Source organism: Pterocles gutturalis, unplaced genomic scaffold, assembly GCF_000699245.1.
Source record: "Pterocles gutturalis isolate BGI_N339 unplaced genomic scaffold, ASM69924v1 scaffold1960, whole genome shotgun sequence".
NCBI lineage: Eukaryota > Metazoa > Chordata > Aves > Pterocliformes > Pteroclidae > Pterocles > Pterocles gutturalis.
Genome location: NW_010140384.1, coordinates 35,133 through 57,005, shown reverse-complemented (window position 1 = coordinate 57,005; position 21,873 = coordinate 35,133). Strand labels below are relative to the sequence as shown.

The following is a 21,873-nucleotide window of genomic DNA, read 5'->3' as shown; positions in this document are numbered from 1 at the left end:
ATGCCACAGTCGTCTTCTTGCATCCAGTTACTATTTGCAATACCACTTCTAAATCCTTCAACCCTCTAAGGGCTTCATTCTTTCTATATTTACACATGGACGTAACCCCAATAATTCTGATGGTTTTACATGCAAAGTGACAGATGAAAATCCAACCTACTGCCTTAAATCATAGAAGGAAAGAAAAGAGAGCTAATAGAAGAAAACAGAATGAAAAATTAAAATCTCAATGTAATAGTGCACATTCCCTCTCTTGAACTTGGGGGTTTTTCCCCTCTTGGTATGGAGCTAAACATCTTTACAGGGTGTCAACTTACCGTTGCACTTTTCTGTTACAATAATATTCAACACATTTGATCACATTTCCTTCTTTAATATGTTGATGTGGGTTGTTCTAAATTCCCACTGTTCTCTGCTAAATTCTTTTTAACTAGTGCCAGGCATCAGGAAAAATCTGCCTCCTACCTGTTGACACCAAAATGGAAGAGGGAAGAAAATTCACATGCACCCCACATAATGCAGAGGTTGCTGTGATAACCACACTTTAAAAAAAAATGTTATAGGGCAGCCTGGATCAGTGACTGTTACAGCCGGAGTGGTTTTGCAAGCAAGTTTTGCACCCCTACTGGGTACAAAATAAAAGCTGTTCTTTCTTCACAGTCTCTTAGACTTTTAAGTCAAAGGCAAGTAAATTTTATTTCTGATTGTCTGCAAATTATTTTTGCCTGTAATTGTAACTTTCATCTCTGTTGCTATTACAGGTTTGGGTTTGTTTGGTTTGTTTATGTTTTTTTCAATGTTTTGTGGAAGTTGAACAAAACAAGCCCACGGTTCAGTAGCACAGGGAGCCAAGCCATGTTTTGTTCATTTGCCCCAGTCCTAGTACTGGCAACAGGTAGGAACATTACTACAAATAGACAGAGACCTCCTGTTTTCACACAGATCTGCCTGAGCACAGTACACCATTCAGATTTTAAGTCTGCACACAAGCTGATTATTTGCGTACATTAAGAACCACTTTGAGTAACTGCACGTATTTTTAGTATGGCTTTAGGCTTATTTTTCTGTAAGTTAAAACATTTAAAAAGAAAATACTTCATAAAAAACACTATACAGTTTGAGATAAGCTAGTGCTCGTGAAAAGTGCTATGTTAATAACTTTGGAAAGTGCAGCCCTCCACATAGCCAAAGAACATGGACAGCAGTGTAAGCATCTCGGATCTGCCTGCAGCAGTTGAGGTGCCAGCATGGGGAAGGGTGGTTAGCCCCTAGTTTGATTCTCTGTGAACATACACAAGGATACCAGTTCTGGAGCTAATGGTTGCAATCTGAGCACCTGTCAGTCACAGCACGACTGCTCACACTAACTTAACCCGACATACTGTAAAACCAGCTACCAGTTTTAACAACTTTATTTCTCCCCTTCTTAGTCAACTTTGAATCATCATCCTTGAGGTAGACAACCAGATATTCCAATATGCTTTCCCTGCACCTTTCAGTATCACATATTTCAAGTAAAAAATATCTATTTTCAAACACTGTAGCTAGTGATTTCACTTCTGCCTACAGTGTCATCCATACTGTATCATGTCTGGAATGAGCTCTTTTGTATTACATTTGATGCTTTACATTTCAAAGCACATCCAAAAATCGGCTAAATAAGGATTGCATTAAACCCTATTAATAATAGTATATGGTTATAATATAGTGTGTGTATATATATATAATATCTGTATAGTTTTATGGCCAAGTTACAAGCCCCTGAGAACAGAGTTTATGCAGAAACACTGGCACCAATAACATTAGTGGATGCAGCTTTATTTAGATGTAATGAGCATAGAAAGCACCTGAAATTATTTATATTTTCTATTTATAATAGATGAACTCTTTGGATATTTTCATAACTATCTTTCATGGTTTAACCTGACATACCAGGTCGGTATTTAACGAGGGGGAGGGAGCGAGCAGCTGTATGGTACTTAATGCTGTATAGGGTTAAACCACGACACTATATTAGGAATACATTTGTTAATCTTAACATCCATTGTGGGAAGATTATACTTACACACAAATACATGAAGACTTGATGCTAAAAGAGCAAGAAGGGAAGAAAATAAGGTGCCTGATCCTGTGCCCTTATATACATGGGCAGTGCCTTCCAACCAACTCATACGAGGGTGGGTCCCATGTTTGAATAAAGTTACAGTTTCAGGTCCATAATGCATATATGATTTTGACAAATTACTATTTAAACTATTTTTACAAATACATTCTACAGTAACTGTGTCTATGGGCTCAGGCATCTGGCCCTGAGAAACATGAAGTCTGTCCCCTTCATTTTGTAAAATTTACCAGCCGGGGCATATGTCTAGAACAAGCTGCTTTTACAACTCTGCAGTGAAACACACCTCTGTGCCTATCACAGGATACTGTCCCTCAAGTGTCCCAGTATTCATTAGGCCCCAGCATGAACTGTTGCTTTTTCACCTATTATAAGACTTGGACAAGTGAGTCCTGGTGAAACTGTAACAGGTTGCTTAAAATGCAAAAGCCGCCAAAACCCGATTCAAAATAAAGCTGATTCCAGTTTGTCACCCAACTTGTTTGTGCTTTTATATCTACCTACAGATGTTGCTGTCCAAAAAAAGAGACTTCAGTTGAAGATAACACATTACATCATCTGTGAAAATGAAACTGTACACTTTTCAGAGTACAGAAACTTCTTATATTGGCTACATTCTTCATTAAAGTTGTTCTCTCCTAACACTGTGAGTACAATCTTGGCTTGCAAGATGTTTTAGAAGACAAACTAAACATGTTTGCAATACTTTGACAGAAAAATTGAATTATTTCCAAACTGAAAGAATATGAGTTTTGATGTTAATAATGACAAAGTTTTTGTAGGTAAATGTGCAAATTTGTGTATATTGCTTCCATGCATTTTACACTGCTACCGACAGGGAATTTCAAAGCATCCTTCATTTTGATGTGATTTACCAGTTGAATAGTACATTTTGACCAAGAGTCATAAAGTATATTTGGCTGCTGCCTCCTGACTGTACAGATGCAAAGAACACCTTGAAAGGGGGGAAAAAAAAAAGAAGCTACTGTCAGTTTACATTTACAAGAATATTTTTACCCATACAAGAAATATGAGAGAATGCCATAGTCCCAAATACAAGGATATATATCTCAAAATTCAATCTTAATCCTATGAGAAACTTTAAGTGAAACCATGCTTGCGGTACAACTGGGATATATTTTCTGGTATATTTATTTTCCTATTTGGAGTGACATGAGAACATCTAAAAATAATTAATTAATTAACAGTTTTGGGGCCTCAGTTTTCTAAACATGTCAGTAGGACTAAGCAGCTTTCACAGAATATTTTATCAAGCACTGCTATATAGAAGAAATCACATGTGATTATCCATACTCTAGTGCCTGCAATATCTCAAATATTAGTGTTTGGTGGGGTTTTTTTTGTTTTTTTTTTTTGTTTTCCCATTATGGCTGTTCTGAATTGCCTTAATTTCAGTAGCGCAGGACAGGCAGTCCTGTAGTTGGACACTATCAGGGCTGGCTCACCAGCTCTCCCCACTACAGCTGTTGTGCTGGAGTCTGGCCCGTTAGCACTGTCTGTATTTGTTATCGCCTCTGATATCAGTTAAGGCTGGGTGGAATAGGAATTATAACAGAACCAGTTAAAGTAGGGTGGTTTCAAAGTGCGGAATATCCATATGAGTGCTTTGTGGGGTCAGTGACTAAATTTGCTTTGAATGGGGAAGTTATACTAAGGTAAGAAATAACCGATGTAAAAACAAAGTGATAAAAATTAAATGGTCTTAGTGTCATAGCCAACTATTATGCATTTTTGCTAAATCACCACACTGTATTCATCTCTGTACCTTGTCATTTCTTTCACACAGAAATTTTAGCTTCTGTGCTTTCTTGTGCATAAATACTCCTTCCAGATTTCCTGTCTCCACAGAGCGTAGTTCAATTGCCTTCTCTCCCCAGCCCATGACCTGATTAGATTGAAGGTAAGCTAAAAGAAAAAAAAAAAAAAAGAAAAAGAAAATTTGATACTATTTAACAGCTGAAAGACTCACTCTTGCCTCATTTATGTCAATACGGATCTGAAGCATTTCTCTTTGATAACAATATATTGTGAATTATTTGTATGTTAAGTTTACACAAAAAGCCCTGGGAACAGTAAATAAATTTCACTTTCTCCTCTCAAACTTATTTTGGACTTATTTTATTATGCTACCATTGTGTATTTTAGAATCACAGAAGGTTGGAGGAAACCTCTGAAGGGCGTGTTGCTTAAGCCCTGCTCCCAAACCAGCGACAAATTAGATAAGGTTACTCAGGACCTTGTCCAGACATGTTTTGATGGATATTTCACAACCTCTCCTAGCCCCTGCTGCAATGCATCACTACTTTCAAATTTCTTCCTAGTACCTAATGGAAATTTCTCTTGGTGCAATTTGTGCCCATTTTGCCTCTCGTCCTTTCACTGTACATGTCCAAGAAAAGTCTTGACTCTGTCTTCTCTATACCCTCCCAGCAGGAAGTTGGGTTTGTATTTACTGTGGAGTTCAGCTTAGTCTGAAACATAAATACTTTTGAATCTGAGACTATGGCATGATTAATTTGGTGTCCTTAGCCATTGTCTTCCCATCACTGATTACATGCAATATCTCAAAAAAACCAAGATCCTCCGCCACTGCAAAGCTTACTATGTTATCCCCTTTAATTAGATGAGAAATTGTAATAATGATGAAGGAGTTAACACCACAGACTTCAAATTAGGCACAGTTTCAATGAAAGCCCTCTGATCAGTGCACGTATGGGCTTCCAAGGTAAAAACACATTAGTTATGCTCTACTGATAGTCAATGCTCAGAAATTGTTCTTCTTGCTTAACTATGAACTGTTATTAGTCTGAGAATTCTGGTGCTCTGAAATGATGTAGATTTGACTGATTTTTAGCTTCAGTGGACAGTGCTTGCCTGCCCTACATTATTAGAGCGAGCAATGTCTGTTCCTTAAAGCCTTCCATGTTGATTTAGATTTTTGTCTAAAATTTAAACTTTCAGTACACACTGATACAGGAAACAACAGCCTGCAATCACACTTCAGGACAGCAGAAAGTAAAGGCAATATGCCTGAGTGACTGTATATCCTCCTTCTAGCAGTTGTTGATTCAACATTAACTTGGAATCCTTACTTTGTAATTCTTGTCAGAACAAGCGTATGACAATTATATCTCCTTGGATGTGTGGTTTGGCTACAATGTTGTGATTTTAGTTCCCTCAAAGTCAATGAATGTACCCTGAAGTCCTCTTCAGTACTGCTCTCCACCCATTCTCTGCCCAGCCTGTACGTGTGCTTGGGATTGCCCCGACGCATGTGCAGGACCTTGCACTTGGCCTTATTGAACTTCATGAAACAACATGGCTATGCTGTTTAGTATAGGTCACATAGGTGCAGCTAATCCACTCATAAGTCTCCTTATCTTTTCCACTACGTGAAATCTGCAATGAAGTTGTCACTGTGCTGTCTGTATCAGCTGTATCCATGTGTTTGGCAGATTTCAATTTGATAACATCCTTGCAGCTCTCAGTAACAGCTTAATGAAGCTCAGTTGCCACCCCTAGGTCATCTGCAATAGAAAACCCTGGACAACTGAACCACTGATCTCCAAGCACTATTACAACAGGAACATAATAAAACAGATATACCAACTTCAGCCACTGATGCTCTGCTGGCCAGCCAATATACTGAGAATTTGCCAACCGATAATGGCAAATTTCAGTTGAAGTACCAGTAGCACAAAAACTCATTATTGTAGCAGAATCAAAAATTCTTTCTCAAATTGCATCTGAGGAAAACATGTCAACCAAAAGGCCCCATTATACCGTTTGTAGGGTTGTCCAGTTATAAAGATTTATCTATACGTGGAAATTAATTTGGAGGATAGCAGGCTGTGAAGTCAAAGGTCTTGAATATCTTCCCATGTGGGAGCACTTACAAGCGTTTCATGTGAAATGAACTGAGAACAGATTAGATAGATATTCAGAATAAATTTGTTTTCCTCCGGAACAAAAGCTCCTATACCACGAGCAACTTAGGAATAGTTATTTTGTGTCCACCTTCCACCTCAACAAGCTTTACATAAAAATATCCTATGCTTTCAGCTGGCAGCATGTATATATTACACACAATGCAAGACTGGACTGGTTTCTAGCAACTCCGGACTTGGACGACAACTCTGGTCCTTTGGACAATAGCTCTGCAGAAAAGGCATGTACTGACACAGACTGACATGCCAATATTGCTTCAGGTACTGGAACAAAGTCATGCAGAGTTAATCTGAAGCTCCCCTGCTTCACCCAGATTACAGCATATTTTAAAAGGCCTATAGTTGTGCATGAGCTATGGTTCCTGTTACACCATTTACACCAGCATTACTCCCTGGACATCAAAAAATACATGCCATAAAGTTAGTACAGCAAAGTGAGCTCAAAATCAGTTTCTTAACATGGTGAAAGCATTAGCAACACTCCAAACTTGGGGCAAGCCTTGGTTTTTCCTGTTTACACTGTGTTAACATCAAGTTGAGCAGAGCCCCCATTGAGAGCAGTGACTGCTTCAAGGGGAAATGGCTGAGGGAGACAGGAAACGTGAAAGAAATTACTGAGCCGTATTGGATCCATTAACTTCTATGAAGTGTCACTGACATGAGCTAATGATCACAGGCTCACACCAGCAGCATAGTCACAGTCTGAATGAGACAAGTGGACTTGGTACTACAGAACTCTGGTACTGCTAATATCTCACTTCCCTTCTTAACCTTTCTTTTCTTTTTAAACTCTTTCTCTTCAAAAATCCCTCTTCTGATCTCATGTACTGAATCTGGCTCACTGCCCTAAGCAGTTATTCCCAGTTGACCTCTGCATGAGAGCAGAATCGGGGCAGCTTTTAGCAAAGTATCATAAAACTGGGCTTTTCTGATTAGTGTTACAGAAATAGGGCAGGAAAAGACCTTAATGCACCTTCGCTTCCATCCATATCTCTGTACTACATCACTATCACTTCTGACACTTGTTTGTCTAACTTGACCTTAAAGACCTCCAGTGATGGAGACTCCAAAAAGTCCCCAGGCAACCGATTCCAGATGAACCAGGAAGTTCGAAATGAACAAACTGAACATGAATTAAAAGAGTCTGACCCACTTTTGCATGCCCAGGTCATGATATCAAACTCCATTTCTCAGGGTAAAGGAGTGTACGTGGCTTTACTGAATTCCTTTCTGGAGACAGTCAGTATGCGCACAGGTGAAATTCAGTGAAAAAAGCAACTGAATTTTGCTTTTGTATACATGTTTGAGAAAATTGCTTCAGGCAAGTATGCAGCTGGGCACAGACATTAAAAGGAGAATATCCAGTGATGACTTTGCTGACAGCAATAGATACCAGCTATTACAGACCATACAGATGTAAAAACTTCAGCAGAACCCTTCTCTGGCCCTTCAGTCAAACCCAGGATGCTCTATGAAATCATGACTTTTATTGGTTCCCACTCTTTGGGGAAAGCATGCTTGTTTACTTATTTTTTAGACAAATGGAAGGGAGAGATGTTGAGGATTGGGAATGCAAATAACCCACAGAGATGCCAACAGTGTCCTGTGATGTAGCCGCTGAAACCCAGCCTCGGTGATGCTGCTGATCACTGATTAGGGACTGATTAGCTACTTGCACCTACTTCTATCTGTTGCTCATGCTTTAAAACTTACTGCCCCCAAAGTTAAGCCATTTTGGGTAGGAAAGCTGAAGGAGTCAGTAACTTCTCTTGTGCAATTCTGTTAAATAGTTTTACTGCTATTATTTATGTTACCTGGATTAAAAGTGGGTATTTTTCCTCCTCCAGTCACAGCTGTGGAGAACTTTTACTAAATGAGAGGCTAGAGAGTCAAAATCAAGAAGGAAAAAAACTAAAGTCACAAATGGACAAATTAAGAAATTGGCCATGGAAGGCAGATGTTTTTCTGCAGCATGTTTTGGTTAAATTGTACTAGACAAAGGGTAACACATATAGTTCCCTAACCACCCCAAAAGCAATCTAGGAATAAAGTTATGACTAAATATTTTTTTTTTACCTAAACATGTATGTTTCATGCATCTCTGTTCCAAAGTTTCTCTGCTCCCAGTTGTTGCTCACTCCTTTGTAATTGTTCCTGTAGAACTGATAAGCCAACCCAGAAATGTAGCTGGGTGACAGTCTGCTTATTTGAATGCTTTTTGCTGTCTCCTGGGGAAAAAGCGCTCAAGAGATCTGATCAACAAGAATTGTTCAGAGACAAGCAGGCATTTTCTGTGCACGAGCTGGACAGCAACTGTTTCAAGAACTGGTAAGGATGTTGATAAGAGCACTGAGGTAGTAATTCAACCATCCTTTAGGAATGCTGTTTCTCTACATAACACCCTCTTTGCTTCTAATATGTACATGGCAAAAGAAATAAGGACTTTTATTGGTTCCCCACTGGGGAGTATACTGGATACTGGGAGTATCCAGTTTCGTGCCAACTCTCTAAGACTATATACTGTAAATAATTCATTGCCCACACAAAAGGGCAAAAGTGCTCCCAAATCATATTAACTTCATGTTTCTTAAACCCTTTTTTAATCCTGTTTTCTAGAAAGAAAATATTACATCTATATTTGTATTTAGCCCTACATATGTGAAATATCTTTCAGATTAAACATAGATGGAGTACTTCTACAATTTTAATTTCCCATGGGGTTTGAGTTTCCTCTCTCCAATTTCTTATTAACAGATAGGTCACAGAGGTCCCAACTTAAAGACTATGGAGTAAGCTATATTTAGACTCCCTGCCCTAAATCCATCAATTATAATACAAATCTTTTTTTTTTTTTTTTTGAGATATTCTCACCAACTACAGAAGTTTTCTTTCAAAATAATTGTTTAAAGAAATTAAGAAATTAGCAATGGATGGATAGAGAACACCCTGAGGTCAACAAGACCCTTCTATCTCTGAGACACAGAGTGAAAACTTTGAGATAATCTCTTAGAGACCCATTTCAGACCTCCTAAGTCTGGAAATTCAAGGAAAACAATCTCTCATGAAACTTTGAAGTTCCCCCTGAGTGTGGCCATGCATATAACACAGTTATTCACACTTCTCTCTTAATGTTTTTGTCTGGAGACAAGAATTTTAAAGGATCAAGTAAATTAATAGGAGCTAGTAGGAATCAATTATTAAAATAATAGTTAGCTCTTCGTTTAAAGTTTGAGTTGTGTGTTGGGTTAATTTGTTTTTAGTGTGAATGTGATTCCAATCAGAAGTCAAATTAATCTTGTACCACATCACAAAGACTGACAATTTCTGTTCCAAAGAAATCCATTTCTGAGGTACCAGAAGTGTTGCAGTAGCAGCAGAAAGCAAGGGTTCTCAAGCTAACATACTGGAAAATTTTCAAATGACAACCAAGAGGAGCTGTTTGGAGACTGCCTCCCTTCAGCTGTGCAATCTGCAGAAGTATAAACAATGAAAGAGATGGATGGAGACAGAGACCTTTCCTTCCAGAGTCAGCTCTCCCAACCTTACCATCCAAAATGTTTCATCTAGCTCACCCTCTGCTTCCTCAGCAGGATGATTCATTATACCTGTCCCAGCTACCTGTCCCTGGATGGGCACCACCTTCCCATCTGGTGCTGCCCATTTCTCTAGACTGACTACAGAGAAAATCTAAACTGTTCACACAGACAAGACTCCTGTATAGTAAAATTCACCAGACGATGCCTCCCTCAGAATCATCTTCTTCATCCTCTTCCTATTTAACTGCCCCAAAATACTGTTACAAAAATGCTTTGGCAAATTCATACTGAGAGCTTTCCATGCAAATGATTATCATAGTGGTGTACTGAGGAACAGGAGAAATAGCTGTACGAGCAAATACAAATGGCAAATGTCCAAATGGCATTCCTTCTATTAAGATGTAATCAACCTTGAGAAACTGAGAATATCATGCCTAGCCAGGTGTACTGAAGGATGTTTTAAATTAGAGTAATTAACTGTCACAAAGGATCGCATATTCAGCTGGTCCAAAGTGGTGAAGCTTTATTCTCTTCAATGCCAGGTGGGTATGCACGAGGAGATTTTTACTGAAGTTAAGGCAGTGTGATTTCCAGGCTACAAGAATACTTTACAAACGTCTCTCTTATCTGTGGTTTGATGATTCAGTACTTTTGTCAACATTTAGAAGGACTTAAGCTCTCTCTGGCCCACTTCTGAGGCACTCCTGCAAACATCATCTAGATTAAGTGAAAGAGCTCTGACAGCCGTCAGTGCCCCATGACACAACCTGCAGATTTCCAAGTGGGAGTCATAGATCTGCAGAACTCTTCTTGCAACACCCCCCTTTCTAAAGCAGGATGTAAGAGAGCCCTTTGTTCCTTATATATCATCCGTCTCTGAAACACACCAACTATCTAGGAACAGTGACTCTTTACAGTAAGAATAATACAACTAGAAAAGCCTGTAATAGTTACAAGTAACATCCATGGTTTAAAATGTATTAAACATGAAATTAGGTTTAATCTCTGGCAGGACATTCACGTAAATGCAGCTGATTTTAAAATTGCTTCTTCCCAAGGCAGGAAAAGAGGAGTTCTAACCTATGAAGTACATGTGGGGAAACAAAGGAGAGTTTACATATTTATGAAAAACATATATCATATGAGCACACATGGATAAGACATTAGAATTTGAAGAAAATGTTAATGTTAAGGAAGCTCTCTTCTTTTAGTAAAGCCTAGGGAAGCATGTCCTCTAACAACATGCTTCTTAAAAGCTTCTTTCTCCTTCAGCAGCACTGGTCAGTGCAGATTCATGTTACGTTCAATACTTCTCATTAGAACTCTTCCTACCCTGGCTGAGTAATTGCTTTTTGATTATTAGTTCTTATGGTGTTTCTAACATTAATTCACAGGGGATGTAAAATTTCAGCAGATCAAAGATCATTAGATATTCCTAAGAAAAATGGAGTATTGACTTGATATATTTTAATTATGCCCTGTGGCTATGAATATGGGCTGAAAATTTGAGATAGGGCTACTCAGGGAAGGGAACACTATATAGTTAGCTTACAACCATATACCCCTTTTTTGAAATTGGTGCAGTTTTGTTGCTGAATTTTATTGAAACAGTGAAAAAATAAGTTGTCTTGTAGCAGTTTGTGTTCCAGAGGTGGGCTTCTTGCCCTCAGTACTGCTGAAAAGCCTCTACAAATGTAGACTTGGTATTTATTCAGGGATGTTATTCTACTGATTTTAATGGAGTTTTCCTAAAACTACCCACCTAGAAGTGAAAGGTGAACATCCTCAATTTTTCACTGTGGCATCCAGTTTCTGCCAAGCTAATAATATGCTTTTGTACAATCTAAGTGTCTTGGGCTTTTTTTATTTGTTAGAATGTTTGTTTTAAGATGCAGAAGAACAGGAGTCAGCCAGAAAAGAAATTAAAAGCAACAAATAATAAAACCAAAAATCTGCCTGTGTTGTTCTCGGTTTTCCCCACACTGTTAACTTGAAGCCCTCTGGGGAAGGTGAAACAAGCATCTGTCCTGGCTGCAGTACAGTCAGAGTCTCCTCCTACAAAGCCAACTGCAAGCACGGAGAGGTTTAGAATCTATGAGAAATACCCAGGGCTGGCAGCATGGTAAGTCTAAAGTGATAAAATTAAGGGGCTACTTGACAGCAGTCACAGACCTCTTCAGTAACTGACCTCTCTATAGTTGTGATTTTTTATATAAGACACTATGGGATATGAACAATCAAAGCAGGAAACAAGACCACCTTTTTTTTTTCCCCCCCCTCTGTAATTCATGGAATTCTGTCTGTGAAAACTGGTGGGAAGCTGCATCTTCAGTGCAGTTTGGCTGTACAGTCGAGGGACGATGCAATAAACAGTGTGGCAAGAATACAAACTGTGATCCAAATGCGAAGACCCTATTGCAATCATTGCCTGTCTTAACACAAGCATACATAAATCTGTTTACCCTTTACATATCTGGTTTGCTCGGAAGCTGCTTTATGTACCATACAACCACTTTCATATGGATACAAACCTCATAAAGAAGTCAGGCTTCATGCAGCAGAACCTTGTATTTAATAAAGGGCTATTTTTCATACTTACCTACAGATGCTGGCATTTCTCCCCACTGTAAAACCGTCTCCTTTGTGAAATGCCCATATATATCAATGTAGATGCCTTCATCTTCATAGGTGAGTAACAGCTCCATTCCGCTGGTGTTCGGGAGGATGATAATGGCATGTGGGCGGATAGTCCCCTGGATCTAGAATCATATTTTACTAAGATTTATATCAGAAAATGGACTGCAATTTTAGTGACTACATCCATCTAACTAGCTTTGGCAGAGCAATAAAAAGAACTAGCTCATGGCTCATGGAAAGTGAAAGAAATGCCTGTTTTCAGAAGGGCTGGATAGTTTGCTAGTGAGCCTCTGAAACAGGCTTTCTCCCCTCCTCCCCCCTTTGAATGTGACAGTAGGTTTGCAAACAAATCAACATTCTACATTTCACTTTACCAGTAATAATTGGTTTCATGGAGCCACTGAGACACAATAATATTTACTTACTCACAAAAAGCTTGCATTATATAAATAGAAGAAAGGTGAAATAAATTTGAATTCACAATTATTTCAGAAGATGGAGGAAGGACAAAGGGTTCCACACTCCAAGAAATCAGTGCTTTCACTTTCCATGATATTTCCCTATCCCCACTCACAAGCTAAAACCAGTAATTTTCACAATATTTACAGCAACTTGAGAAGTGAAAAGTTACCTGGACCCTTCAAATACAAGCCACTCTCTGTCCTTCCCTTCCCACATCCTTCACTGAAAATATTTCCCCATTTAGATGCTGTTCAGCATACATTCTGTGCATGCCCCAGGAACAGTGCATTTCACTCACACAAATTATTTTAACAGCTGCTCAATGTACTAGAATCTCTCCCAGAACTCAACATGTCCCAAGTGAAAAAATAAATATAAAGCCATGAAGGTGGGGTTTTGTGAAAACGTTTTTGAAAAAAAAAAAAAGAGGAGAGCCTTAAAAAACCATAACAAAGCATTTCCTAATTTAAAGCACTACTCAAAACAGGATGTTACATAGTAAATTAAACCACTACAATTAATATTTTTATAGGAAGCCAAAGGAGTTTCTACATTTTCACAAGCCAGCAACACACAGATTTTTTTTCTTCAAGCACATACATTTACGCACACCGCAAGGGCACAATGAACAGTAAAAGAAACACTGAAGCTGTACTTGCCCAACTGAATACACTCAGGCCAACCACTTGACTCCGTGCCTCCGCAACAACTATCCGTAACACTAGAACGGGTATCCAGAGCCGCAGAGCAATTTTAATGCGTTGCCTTGGTACTCGCATGAGCGATCGAAGCAGGTAAGAGATGAAGAAAGAGGTGGGGAACCAGGAAAAGAGGCTACCAGAAAGCAAGAGTATCTACAGTCAGCCTGTTAAAAGTCTGGTCTGTTGCCACCACAAAGCTCCCTGAGAGCATTATCCAGTTCTAGCAGATGCTCTTTAAAATAAGAAAATACCGAAAAAAGAGAGAGCCACTGTAACAGCAGATTTATTTCAAGTCTAAAACTCTAAAGGGAAAATATATTTTTAGTACATGCTAACTTTTGGTTGAAAAACAGTCCCAAATGGAGTCAGCCTTAAAGGTGCCCCACATATTCAGGACAGTCCCCTGGGAAATCTCTCTCATCAGGTACATAATTATATTTGCAGCCTGTTGAAAAACTAAAGCCTCTAAAAAAAGTTCACGTTTTTCTTTTCCTTTCTGTTCTTGGGCAATTATGCTAATGATCTTTTTGACAAGTCATTATTCACCTTGCTTAGCAACCAGCTTCCAGGGATTGTACGCAGGCACCACGCTTCGATTTGTAAACTGATGTGAATTCTTCATATTTGCGTAGTCAGCAAAGCTACTAATTGCCAGATTAAATAAACCCTCTAACAAAACAAATATTGAATCCCTTAAAAAACCCAACACAGAAATCAACATTCCAAGCTTTTAGCAGGCAGTTCAACAGTTTTTTCTGAACAGCTAGAAAAGTTACTTTTTATTTAAGAGAAGTTTGTAAACTTAACAGCCATCTTCAAACATTGTCAGAAACACAGGTCTGACGTGATTTCAAGGCTGCTACTTCTCAGGGCAGCAAAGCGATCAAGTGGCTTGCACAGGACTTGCGGTTTTTCATTTGGTTTGAAAATGTGGGGCTGAGAAAAAAAGTTAAAAAAATAAAGGGCTTCAAGGCACAGGCTGCAACATGCAGATCTGGGATGAGATTTCTTCAGCCCTCCTGAGCGCAACTTTGGGACACATTGCCTTGGGATACAAGGAGACCATGGCACCCAGATGAGCTAACCCTCTGCCCCGTGGAGCTCTGCTGACTTCAGGGGGGGGTTTTCAAGTGTGCACAGAAGTTTTCTTGCCAGGAGCCTCCCATCAGACCCGTGCCATGGGAACCTGCTAGTTTTCTGGACCTAAGCCCCACGTTTCTCTGGCTTTTGGGAATCTCAGCTTTGAAAAGAACTATCTAGAACAGCTAAAAAAATAAGCAAACAAACTAAAAGTTTAAAATCATAGCACAGACTTCATATCGGACAGCCCCACGGCAGTCATTCCCTTCTGCAGGGGAATTACTTTGCTGTTATCCGAGTTTAAGCAGGAATTTAGCAGTCACCATCATCTCAACGAACAAACAGATGCACAAGGCAGTATCTACACATCACCCTGAAATCAACATCCTCATGCCAACTTCTTGACAATCTAATGAGAAAATCCTGAGGAAAACATGGAAATTCTTTTGACTTTAAGGACTGATTTCATGGGCAACTGAACAATAAGAAGACCAGCAAATCTATTTACTCTGGAAGCTCAGTTTCTGCAAAGTCATGACTGAAAGTCAAATCACATTTTGCACACAGTGCCTGGATCTGTAATCACGTGAAACAAATGCAACTTGGCTCCATGGTGAAGAAATTGGAGTTATTCATGGGTGCACATGTATACCTGGCTCCTCTAGCTACAGGTGCAAGGGTAACATGCTTGCAGTGGATCAAGATTAAAATATGTTGCAACAGTCTCTGTAACCCAGGCCAAATTTCAGCTCAATTTGGTGAGAATTTAATCATCTTGTTGGCAAGATTGAAAAGCACAATGTCAGATTGTAAAAGTCACCTACATTCATATGTAGATATTATTGTGTCTTTGGTTGCTTAAGAAGTCCTAAATTTCCGGGATAAATCAATTAAAAATAGTACTGTCATACAATAGACTTTCTGACATTAAACCATTAAAACTCATATTCTAAATCTGATAAAAGCCTTTTAACAGAACTTCAGTGTTATAAAAGTGGTTTTCTGTTAGCTAGCATACAATAATTATTCTCTTACCCTGTCTTTTGATACACAGCACAACTCTTAACCTGATCATCACCAATATAGAGCCCACAGAACAGCGGCATTTATGTAATTTTTTGAATATCTTACGTGTGTTGGAAGGTACAGGTCATACACAGATCCAGAGTCCACATCAATAGCGTGAAAGCCCACTACTGAGCCATATATGACTTTTAATCTTTGTCCATTTTCAACAGTCAGGTCAACTGACAGTGGTTTGTGATGAAGTGAGGTAAAGGACTGGAAAAGGAAAAATACACTATGTAATACAAGAAGGCTGTTGGTTTACAGATCTACATATATGATCTCCAGAATTTTAAAAACTCAAAAGTTAGACAGCTATTTTTGTTAACTAGTATGTTACATTTAACAAGCTAAGTACCCATCATCCCCTGAGCTGCAAGGAGAGCTGGATAATTTGTGTTTTGAAAAAAAAAAATCCAGATTCTAGAAAGGGACTAGGCGAAAATTAGGCTGAGTACCATTCATGTTCCATTTCTTCTTTTGAGGGAAATCAGCATCAACTTTGTGAACTCAAATGTACATTTTGTCACGGCACTGAAACAAGTTATTCACATCTAACGGAATCCTGACTGTGACAGTTTTATGCCTGCCATCTCCAATGTATGTCAAATGAGCTGCCTTTTCTTTAAAAGAATACTAATTTTAACTAAAAATGTTATACAAAGCAACAAAAAGCATAAGCAAAGAGTAGATGAGAGCCAGCGATACATCTGAACCAACGTGCAGTTTCACCTACCTTAAAAGCCATGAATTTGTGATAAGGCTTTGGAGCCCAGGCATAAACCTCCACTGAGTTTTTCAAAGCAATTACAAGGAATTTGATTCTCTCATATTTTACTGTAATACAAGAAGAACAATTCCTTAGACAGACACTTAAATCAAAGACGATCTCATCACATGAAATAATTTCAATGGACTACTTGTAGAGGTAGATATTATCCAGCAAGGGAGACTAATGTATTCTGGACATCGATGTTTAATATCACCAGTGACAATACCTTGACTGAAAACCTATAGTTCATTTTATTCTCAGTGAAGCCCAGATGACTGTTAACAAGATTTATATATTGCTTTTCACGGAAAAAAAATATACCTTACTAGTCAGAAAAAAGGGTCTTAACCCTGCAGCTAAGCCAACCCACTTTATTTTTTTAAGTGTGAACCCACACCAACACTGCTAATAAGCTACTTTTGGAGGAATGGTGGTTGTTGGCTGAACAATTTTGTTACACTCTGCAGGATGAATTTCCATTTCACTGTTCATGTGCGGAGTTAAATCTCCATGTGCTAGTGTGGGTGAAGGACTTCCGTGTTTCTGAGATGATTAAGCATTTAAGAGATAAGTAATTTCCCCAAGTTGGTTAAGGTCATGTTGGGGCCATCGAGAATAAATGAAGAATCATGCATTAAACATTAAGGCTTCTTTGTACTTTCACTCTGCCAGAAAAGCATTTGCTTTGGAAACAGAATGCCAGGGTATCACATCCCAACGCATTCACCCTTCATTTAATATTCAGTGTCTGCCTGGCAGGGACATTTAGAAGATGCAGGTGTTATGCTACTGAAGTAAGGGTTGTCTTCTGTGGAAGAAGGGCTTGATCTGCCCTTGCTGCTTACAAAAGGAGCAGTTCACACTTGCCCAAACATACAGCAGGGGCACAAAGAGTGGATAAGGATGGAGACTGATCAGGAAAATCTCACATAGGCAGAAAAAGCAAAAGAAAAAAGAAACTCCACCAAAATGCAGAACAGCACAGCCTTTTCCTCTTCTACCTGGACAAACGGATGTGAAACCAGAAGTCAAGGTACAGGAACATTCACCAACAGAAAAACAGCAGCAGCTCTTTTGCCCAAGAAGAGTGGCTTGTCATATGTAATCACAGAAGCTCCTTCCAAATGTTTGCCTAATTTTAGGATAGCTTTTTTTTAAAGAAACCCACACCACACCCAAAGATGAGCAACTGAAATGGCATATGTGGGTGCTTAGCTATAATCACAAAGAAAGTAACAACGCACATCTGTTTCACATTCTTTCTTGGATTTAACCCTTGCCACTTTTAAAGCCATGAGATATAAAAGCAAAAAAATATCAAGCAAGGTATTTGTGAGAGCCAGCCACCATCTCCTGCACTCCTGCATATAATATTTCTATCTGACCTTTTTTAAAAAGTGCTGCTTTCATATACCATCTTTCACCAAAGCAAAACTTGCGCTATACATCACACTCCCTCATGCAGTTAAATGACAGAAACTATCACAATACTGATGTTCATCTTCAAGAATGAACTGCCTGAAAGCCAAATAAAAGCAAGAAGGTTTTTTCAACTGCTGCAGTACCATTTGCAGCGTTTAAGTCTAAACAAAGGTATATTTAGGTCTTTTATGATCAACAGACAGGGATGAGCTGTAGCACATCCAATCTGATCTACCTATGGACATTCTACAAATACAATTTACTAGCACTTTACTAGTCCAGTTTCTTCACAGTTACTCAGGGCCAGGAGGGAAGCTGAATAGCATGAAGGTGGTCTAATTTATCAGTCTAATTAAAACCTTAAGTAACTACAGAGCTTTTAAACCACTGATGGAACAACAGACCAGGGCTGGCACTCCCTTCTTCCAGCTGTTACAGGGAATATCCGTAACATCATCCAGTAACCGCTGCAAGAAGAGATGCTACCTGGAATGACAGGGAGCAAAGCATCTGTCTTGTAAAACAAGGAGGTCTGAAAGAACTCAGATACTCAGCCCAATACAATCCTGAAACAGAGATGAAGAAAAATGCTGGTGTCACGAGATGCAACAGGATGATTAAGCAGCTCTTAAAGGAGAGAACAAAAAGTCCTTACCAACTTTGTAGTGTACGCAGCCTTCCAGATCACCCACAGACACCCAGCCTTGCCGCTTCTCCACCTCAGGATCATTGCGCAAAATTTTATTTCTCAGCCACGATAAGTAATATACTCTCAACTTATTCTTCTTCCCTAGAATTTAGAAAAAAGGACACACAAAACACTTTAACTCACTGAAGTACAAACTCTCCCACACGTAAAAAAAGACAGAGTTTTGTGACCTTGAGTACAGTGGGTCTTTGTGCCTCGTCAAGGTGAAAGAAGAGTTGAGCAGCCAAAAGAAGAGCCCCATGTGATGTTGACATGCAGGAGGGAACTGGGACATGAGCAATCCCATGGCATTTGGCCCATGTGCACTTACCTTATGACACACCCTTTATGAAAGATTTTCCCACCCGATTCAAATTCTTCCCTCAGGCCCAAGAACAGGTCTCTACAGATGCATGTATGATCAGGAACAATCACGCTATCTTGCATTTACTCTTTGATGTGAAGGAAGGAACACAGGTATGGCCTACAATGGCCATTTTGACTAAGTGACTCATTTAGTTCTAATTAACAGACAATCTTCATTACAAGGAGCTATTTTCTTTTCAATGCCTTTCCAGGTGAGAATTACTTTGTCATCTTTCATCTCAGTCAGTCTTTCTGTTGCTTTAGTTCGTAAGTACATACAGTCAACAGCAGCCTGGGATCTCAGGTTAGTCTAAAGAGAAGGACAGTGTCACCTACGCAACTGGAACTGGCACCATGGGACAAACAACTCTCACCATCGCCCACCACAGTGCATCTGGACTGGAGACAAGGAGCTCCCATTCCTTGCTGAACCTACATCTCTGACCTGGTTATGTGCCAACCATCCTTTGAGGCCACTCTGACCCATGGGAACAAAGGCCTCGGTACCTTGCGGGGCAAAGTCCAAGCTGTTTGTCAGCAAAGGCTGAAGACGCTGCTCCGTTTAATGTTACCGATGCTTTCGCAGTATAGATTGCTCTCATGTTACTGCTTAGATATTTTGTTGAACACAGAGTGAGGTTATTCAATGATATTTTAATAGAATTGCACTTGGACAGACGTTCACCCATCACAGAAACAAGCAAACAGACTGACAAACCATAACTTGCTGAGAACCAGTTCATTTTAAGATACGAAACACTGCATACTTCCCACAAACCATTTTACACATTAATCAGGTAATGAAATATCCCAAAGCCTCTCTGAAATGAGAACATAAATGTAAAAAATTCAAGAGAGTTCTCCTATTAACAAGAATAACTGTTCTGTGATTTTCTGTAAGAGGAAATTTCTCAACCTAGTTTATAACCTAATTCTTCTTTTTAATTGCTTCCAACCCCAATGCAGGTCAGATACTTTTAGACACTGAACTAACCTGATATAGTAATTAGCACATTGAGTCCTTCCAGAACATCCATTTGCTGGAATCGTCTCCTTGTAATCAGTGTATAAACTCTTCCTTGCCCACTTCTGTCCAGCAGCCACAATCCATTCTCTGTTCCCACCAGTAAATTCACTCCTGTTCATACATGGAAAAAAATATTGCATAAATCACCTAATGATTCAAAGGCCACTGAGTCATCATTGTTTTGAGAATGAATTCTTAATTAGTCTCACTTAATGGTACCTGATAATTTCTCTGTTGCTCTGTGGATGACCTCCCAGAAAGGCGAATACAAAAAAAGGATCTCACCATTACAGTTAAGCAGCAGAACACTTATATGCCCATGTAACTTGAAGGATGAGTAGTTTTGCTGAGGTCAATGTTGACTTAAACAAAAAAGAAATGCTTTGTGAACTCCAGCTTCTCAGGTGACCTTGTAAAGTGCCTGTGAGCGCTGCTAAGTCCCAGTCCAGCTCCACTCCACTGGCAACACAGGAGATCCAACTAAATGATCCTAAGGGTCTCTTATCAATTAAAAAAAATCTAAAATCTCTCTTTCCCCAAATACAACACTCAAAACACAGGAGGACCAAACTTGTGGGAAGAAGGGCTGCTGTTACGAGGAAGCGGAGTGCTTGTTTGAAAACGGTCTGTGTATTGCAAGAATGCCTTCAAATGCCAAATTAAAAGAGTGAATTCACCTGAAATCCAACTGCTCCCAAGGAAATGAAGGCTCCAGTGGGCTACTGACATCATAGGATGTCAAAAATTGTGTTTGGCTGGCATGACAGCTACATTTCCTAATCAGCAGGTTCTAAAGAAAGGTGTTCTGCTTTAACAAGCAACCTCCTCCACTGACAACGCTCTGATGGGTACCTGGTGCTCTTCAGCCTCAGCACACATCTAATTACAGACCTTGCCACACAGGTCTCTTCTTAATTTAAAAGCCTGGACTCCTACAATCATACATTACACAAAATCTGTGAAGTTGTAAACTGGATAATGCTTCATCTACTTCATTCATTTTCCATTCCAGGCTCAAAAAGCGGGGAGGAGTAAAAGGCTGTGTGAGTCCCATAGAACATGTCTGTTCTTCTGAACTAGAAACATGGTTAGAACAACGCAAGAGCTTAGCTAGTGTGAGACTGGGACAAGGTCTACAGTTGTTGAAAACTGGTCTGACTACACTCATCTTGGTTTTACACCACGTGAAACTGACCCTGTAAAAAGGATGATCCAGCAAGGTTCTGAGCAAGTGCTAACAGCAGGAACTAAGCAAGCCAAGCTTTTGGAAAGACTGACGCCTGACCCGCTTCGTGATTCTTGGAATACCTAACACATATGACAGCAAAAGGCTTCACATTTGGATTATTTCCACTGGGCTTAGTGTGATCAGCTGTACTCGTATCCAGCTAAGATGAGTAAGTATCATGAGTGCATAAGTTACTAAAACATTTGCAACTTTTGGCTTTTCCAACAAGTGCAGTTTCAATTTGGTGCCCGATCAAAACATTTTCTCATTCTGATGCACAAAATCCTTTGCAACTGTAAGTCATCCGTTTGCCATCTCCTACCAGGAAGGCAGTGCCACGCGAGTGATGCAGGAATCGACCCAGTGATCCACGCCAGGACTCTCTGACAGGAGAGGTGCGATACAACTGTGAAACCTGCCTGGCACGTACTGCCAGCCTCTCCTGCTGCTGCCTGCCCTCCACACACATGCCCGAGTACTTCTGAGCTTACCCCACAGAGCAGCGCAAAGGACCTCCGAGTTGAATTTCTTCTTGTATTTACGGATTTCTGGACTGTCGCTCTGTGGGCGGATATTGGTTGGGTTGACATTGACAACGGAGCCCTTCCTTGCATTTTCTCTCCTGACAGGCTCAGGTTTTGCGCTAGATGCTAGAATAAAAAAACAAATGGAATCATGAAAAATGTGTTTGGCTACATCTCACATTTTAGTTGTTTAGAGCAGGAAAGAAAGAAACCCCAGAGGGGTAAGGAAACACCTCAGAAGTATTACACAGCCAAAGAAAAAACCACACATCTGG

The 21,873-nt window shown here is 39.6% G+C and overlaps 1 protein-coding gene across 1 annotated transcript in view; it reads right to left on the bottom strand.

Annotated features, from left to right (window-relative positions):
- Window positions 1-2,656: 2,656 nt before the first annotated feature.
- Window positions 2,657-21,873, bottom strand: part of LOC104469192 (mitogen-activated protein kinase kinase kinase kinase 4-like) — a gene marked incomplete at its 5' end in the record, with an annotated part of 54,174 nt that continues 34,957 nt past the window's right edge. The window contains 8 exons of the mRNA XM_010083613.1: window positions 2,657-3,077; window positions 3,909-4,048; window positions 12,226-12,385; window positions 15,638-15,787; window positions 16,308-16,408; window positions 18,421-18,555; window positions 19,814-19,957; window positions 21,566-21,724. Coding sequence (XP_010081915.1) covers window positions 2,994-3,077; window positions 3,909-4,048; window positions 12,226-12,385; window positions 15,638-15,787; window positions 16,308-16,408; window positions 18,421-18,555; window positions 19,814-19,957; window positions 21,566-21,724 — 1,073 coding nt within the window. The remainder of the gene's footprint in view (window positions 3,078-3,908; window positions 4,049-12,225; window positions 12,386-15,637; window positions 15,788-16,307; window positions 16,409-18,420; window positions 18,556-19,813; window positions 19,958-21,565; window positions 21,725-21,873) is intronic.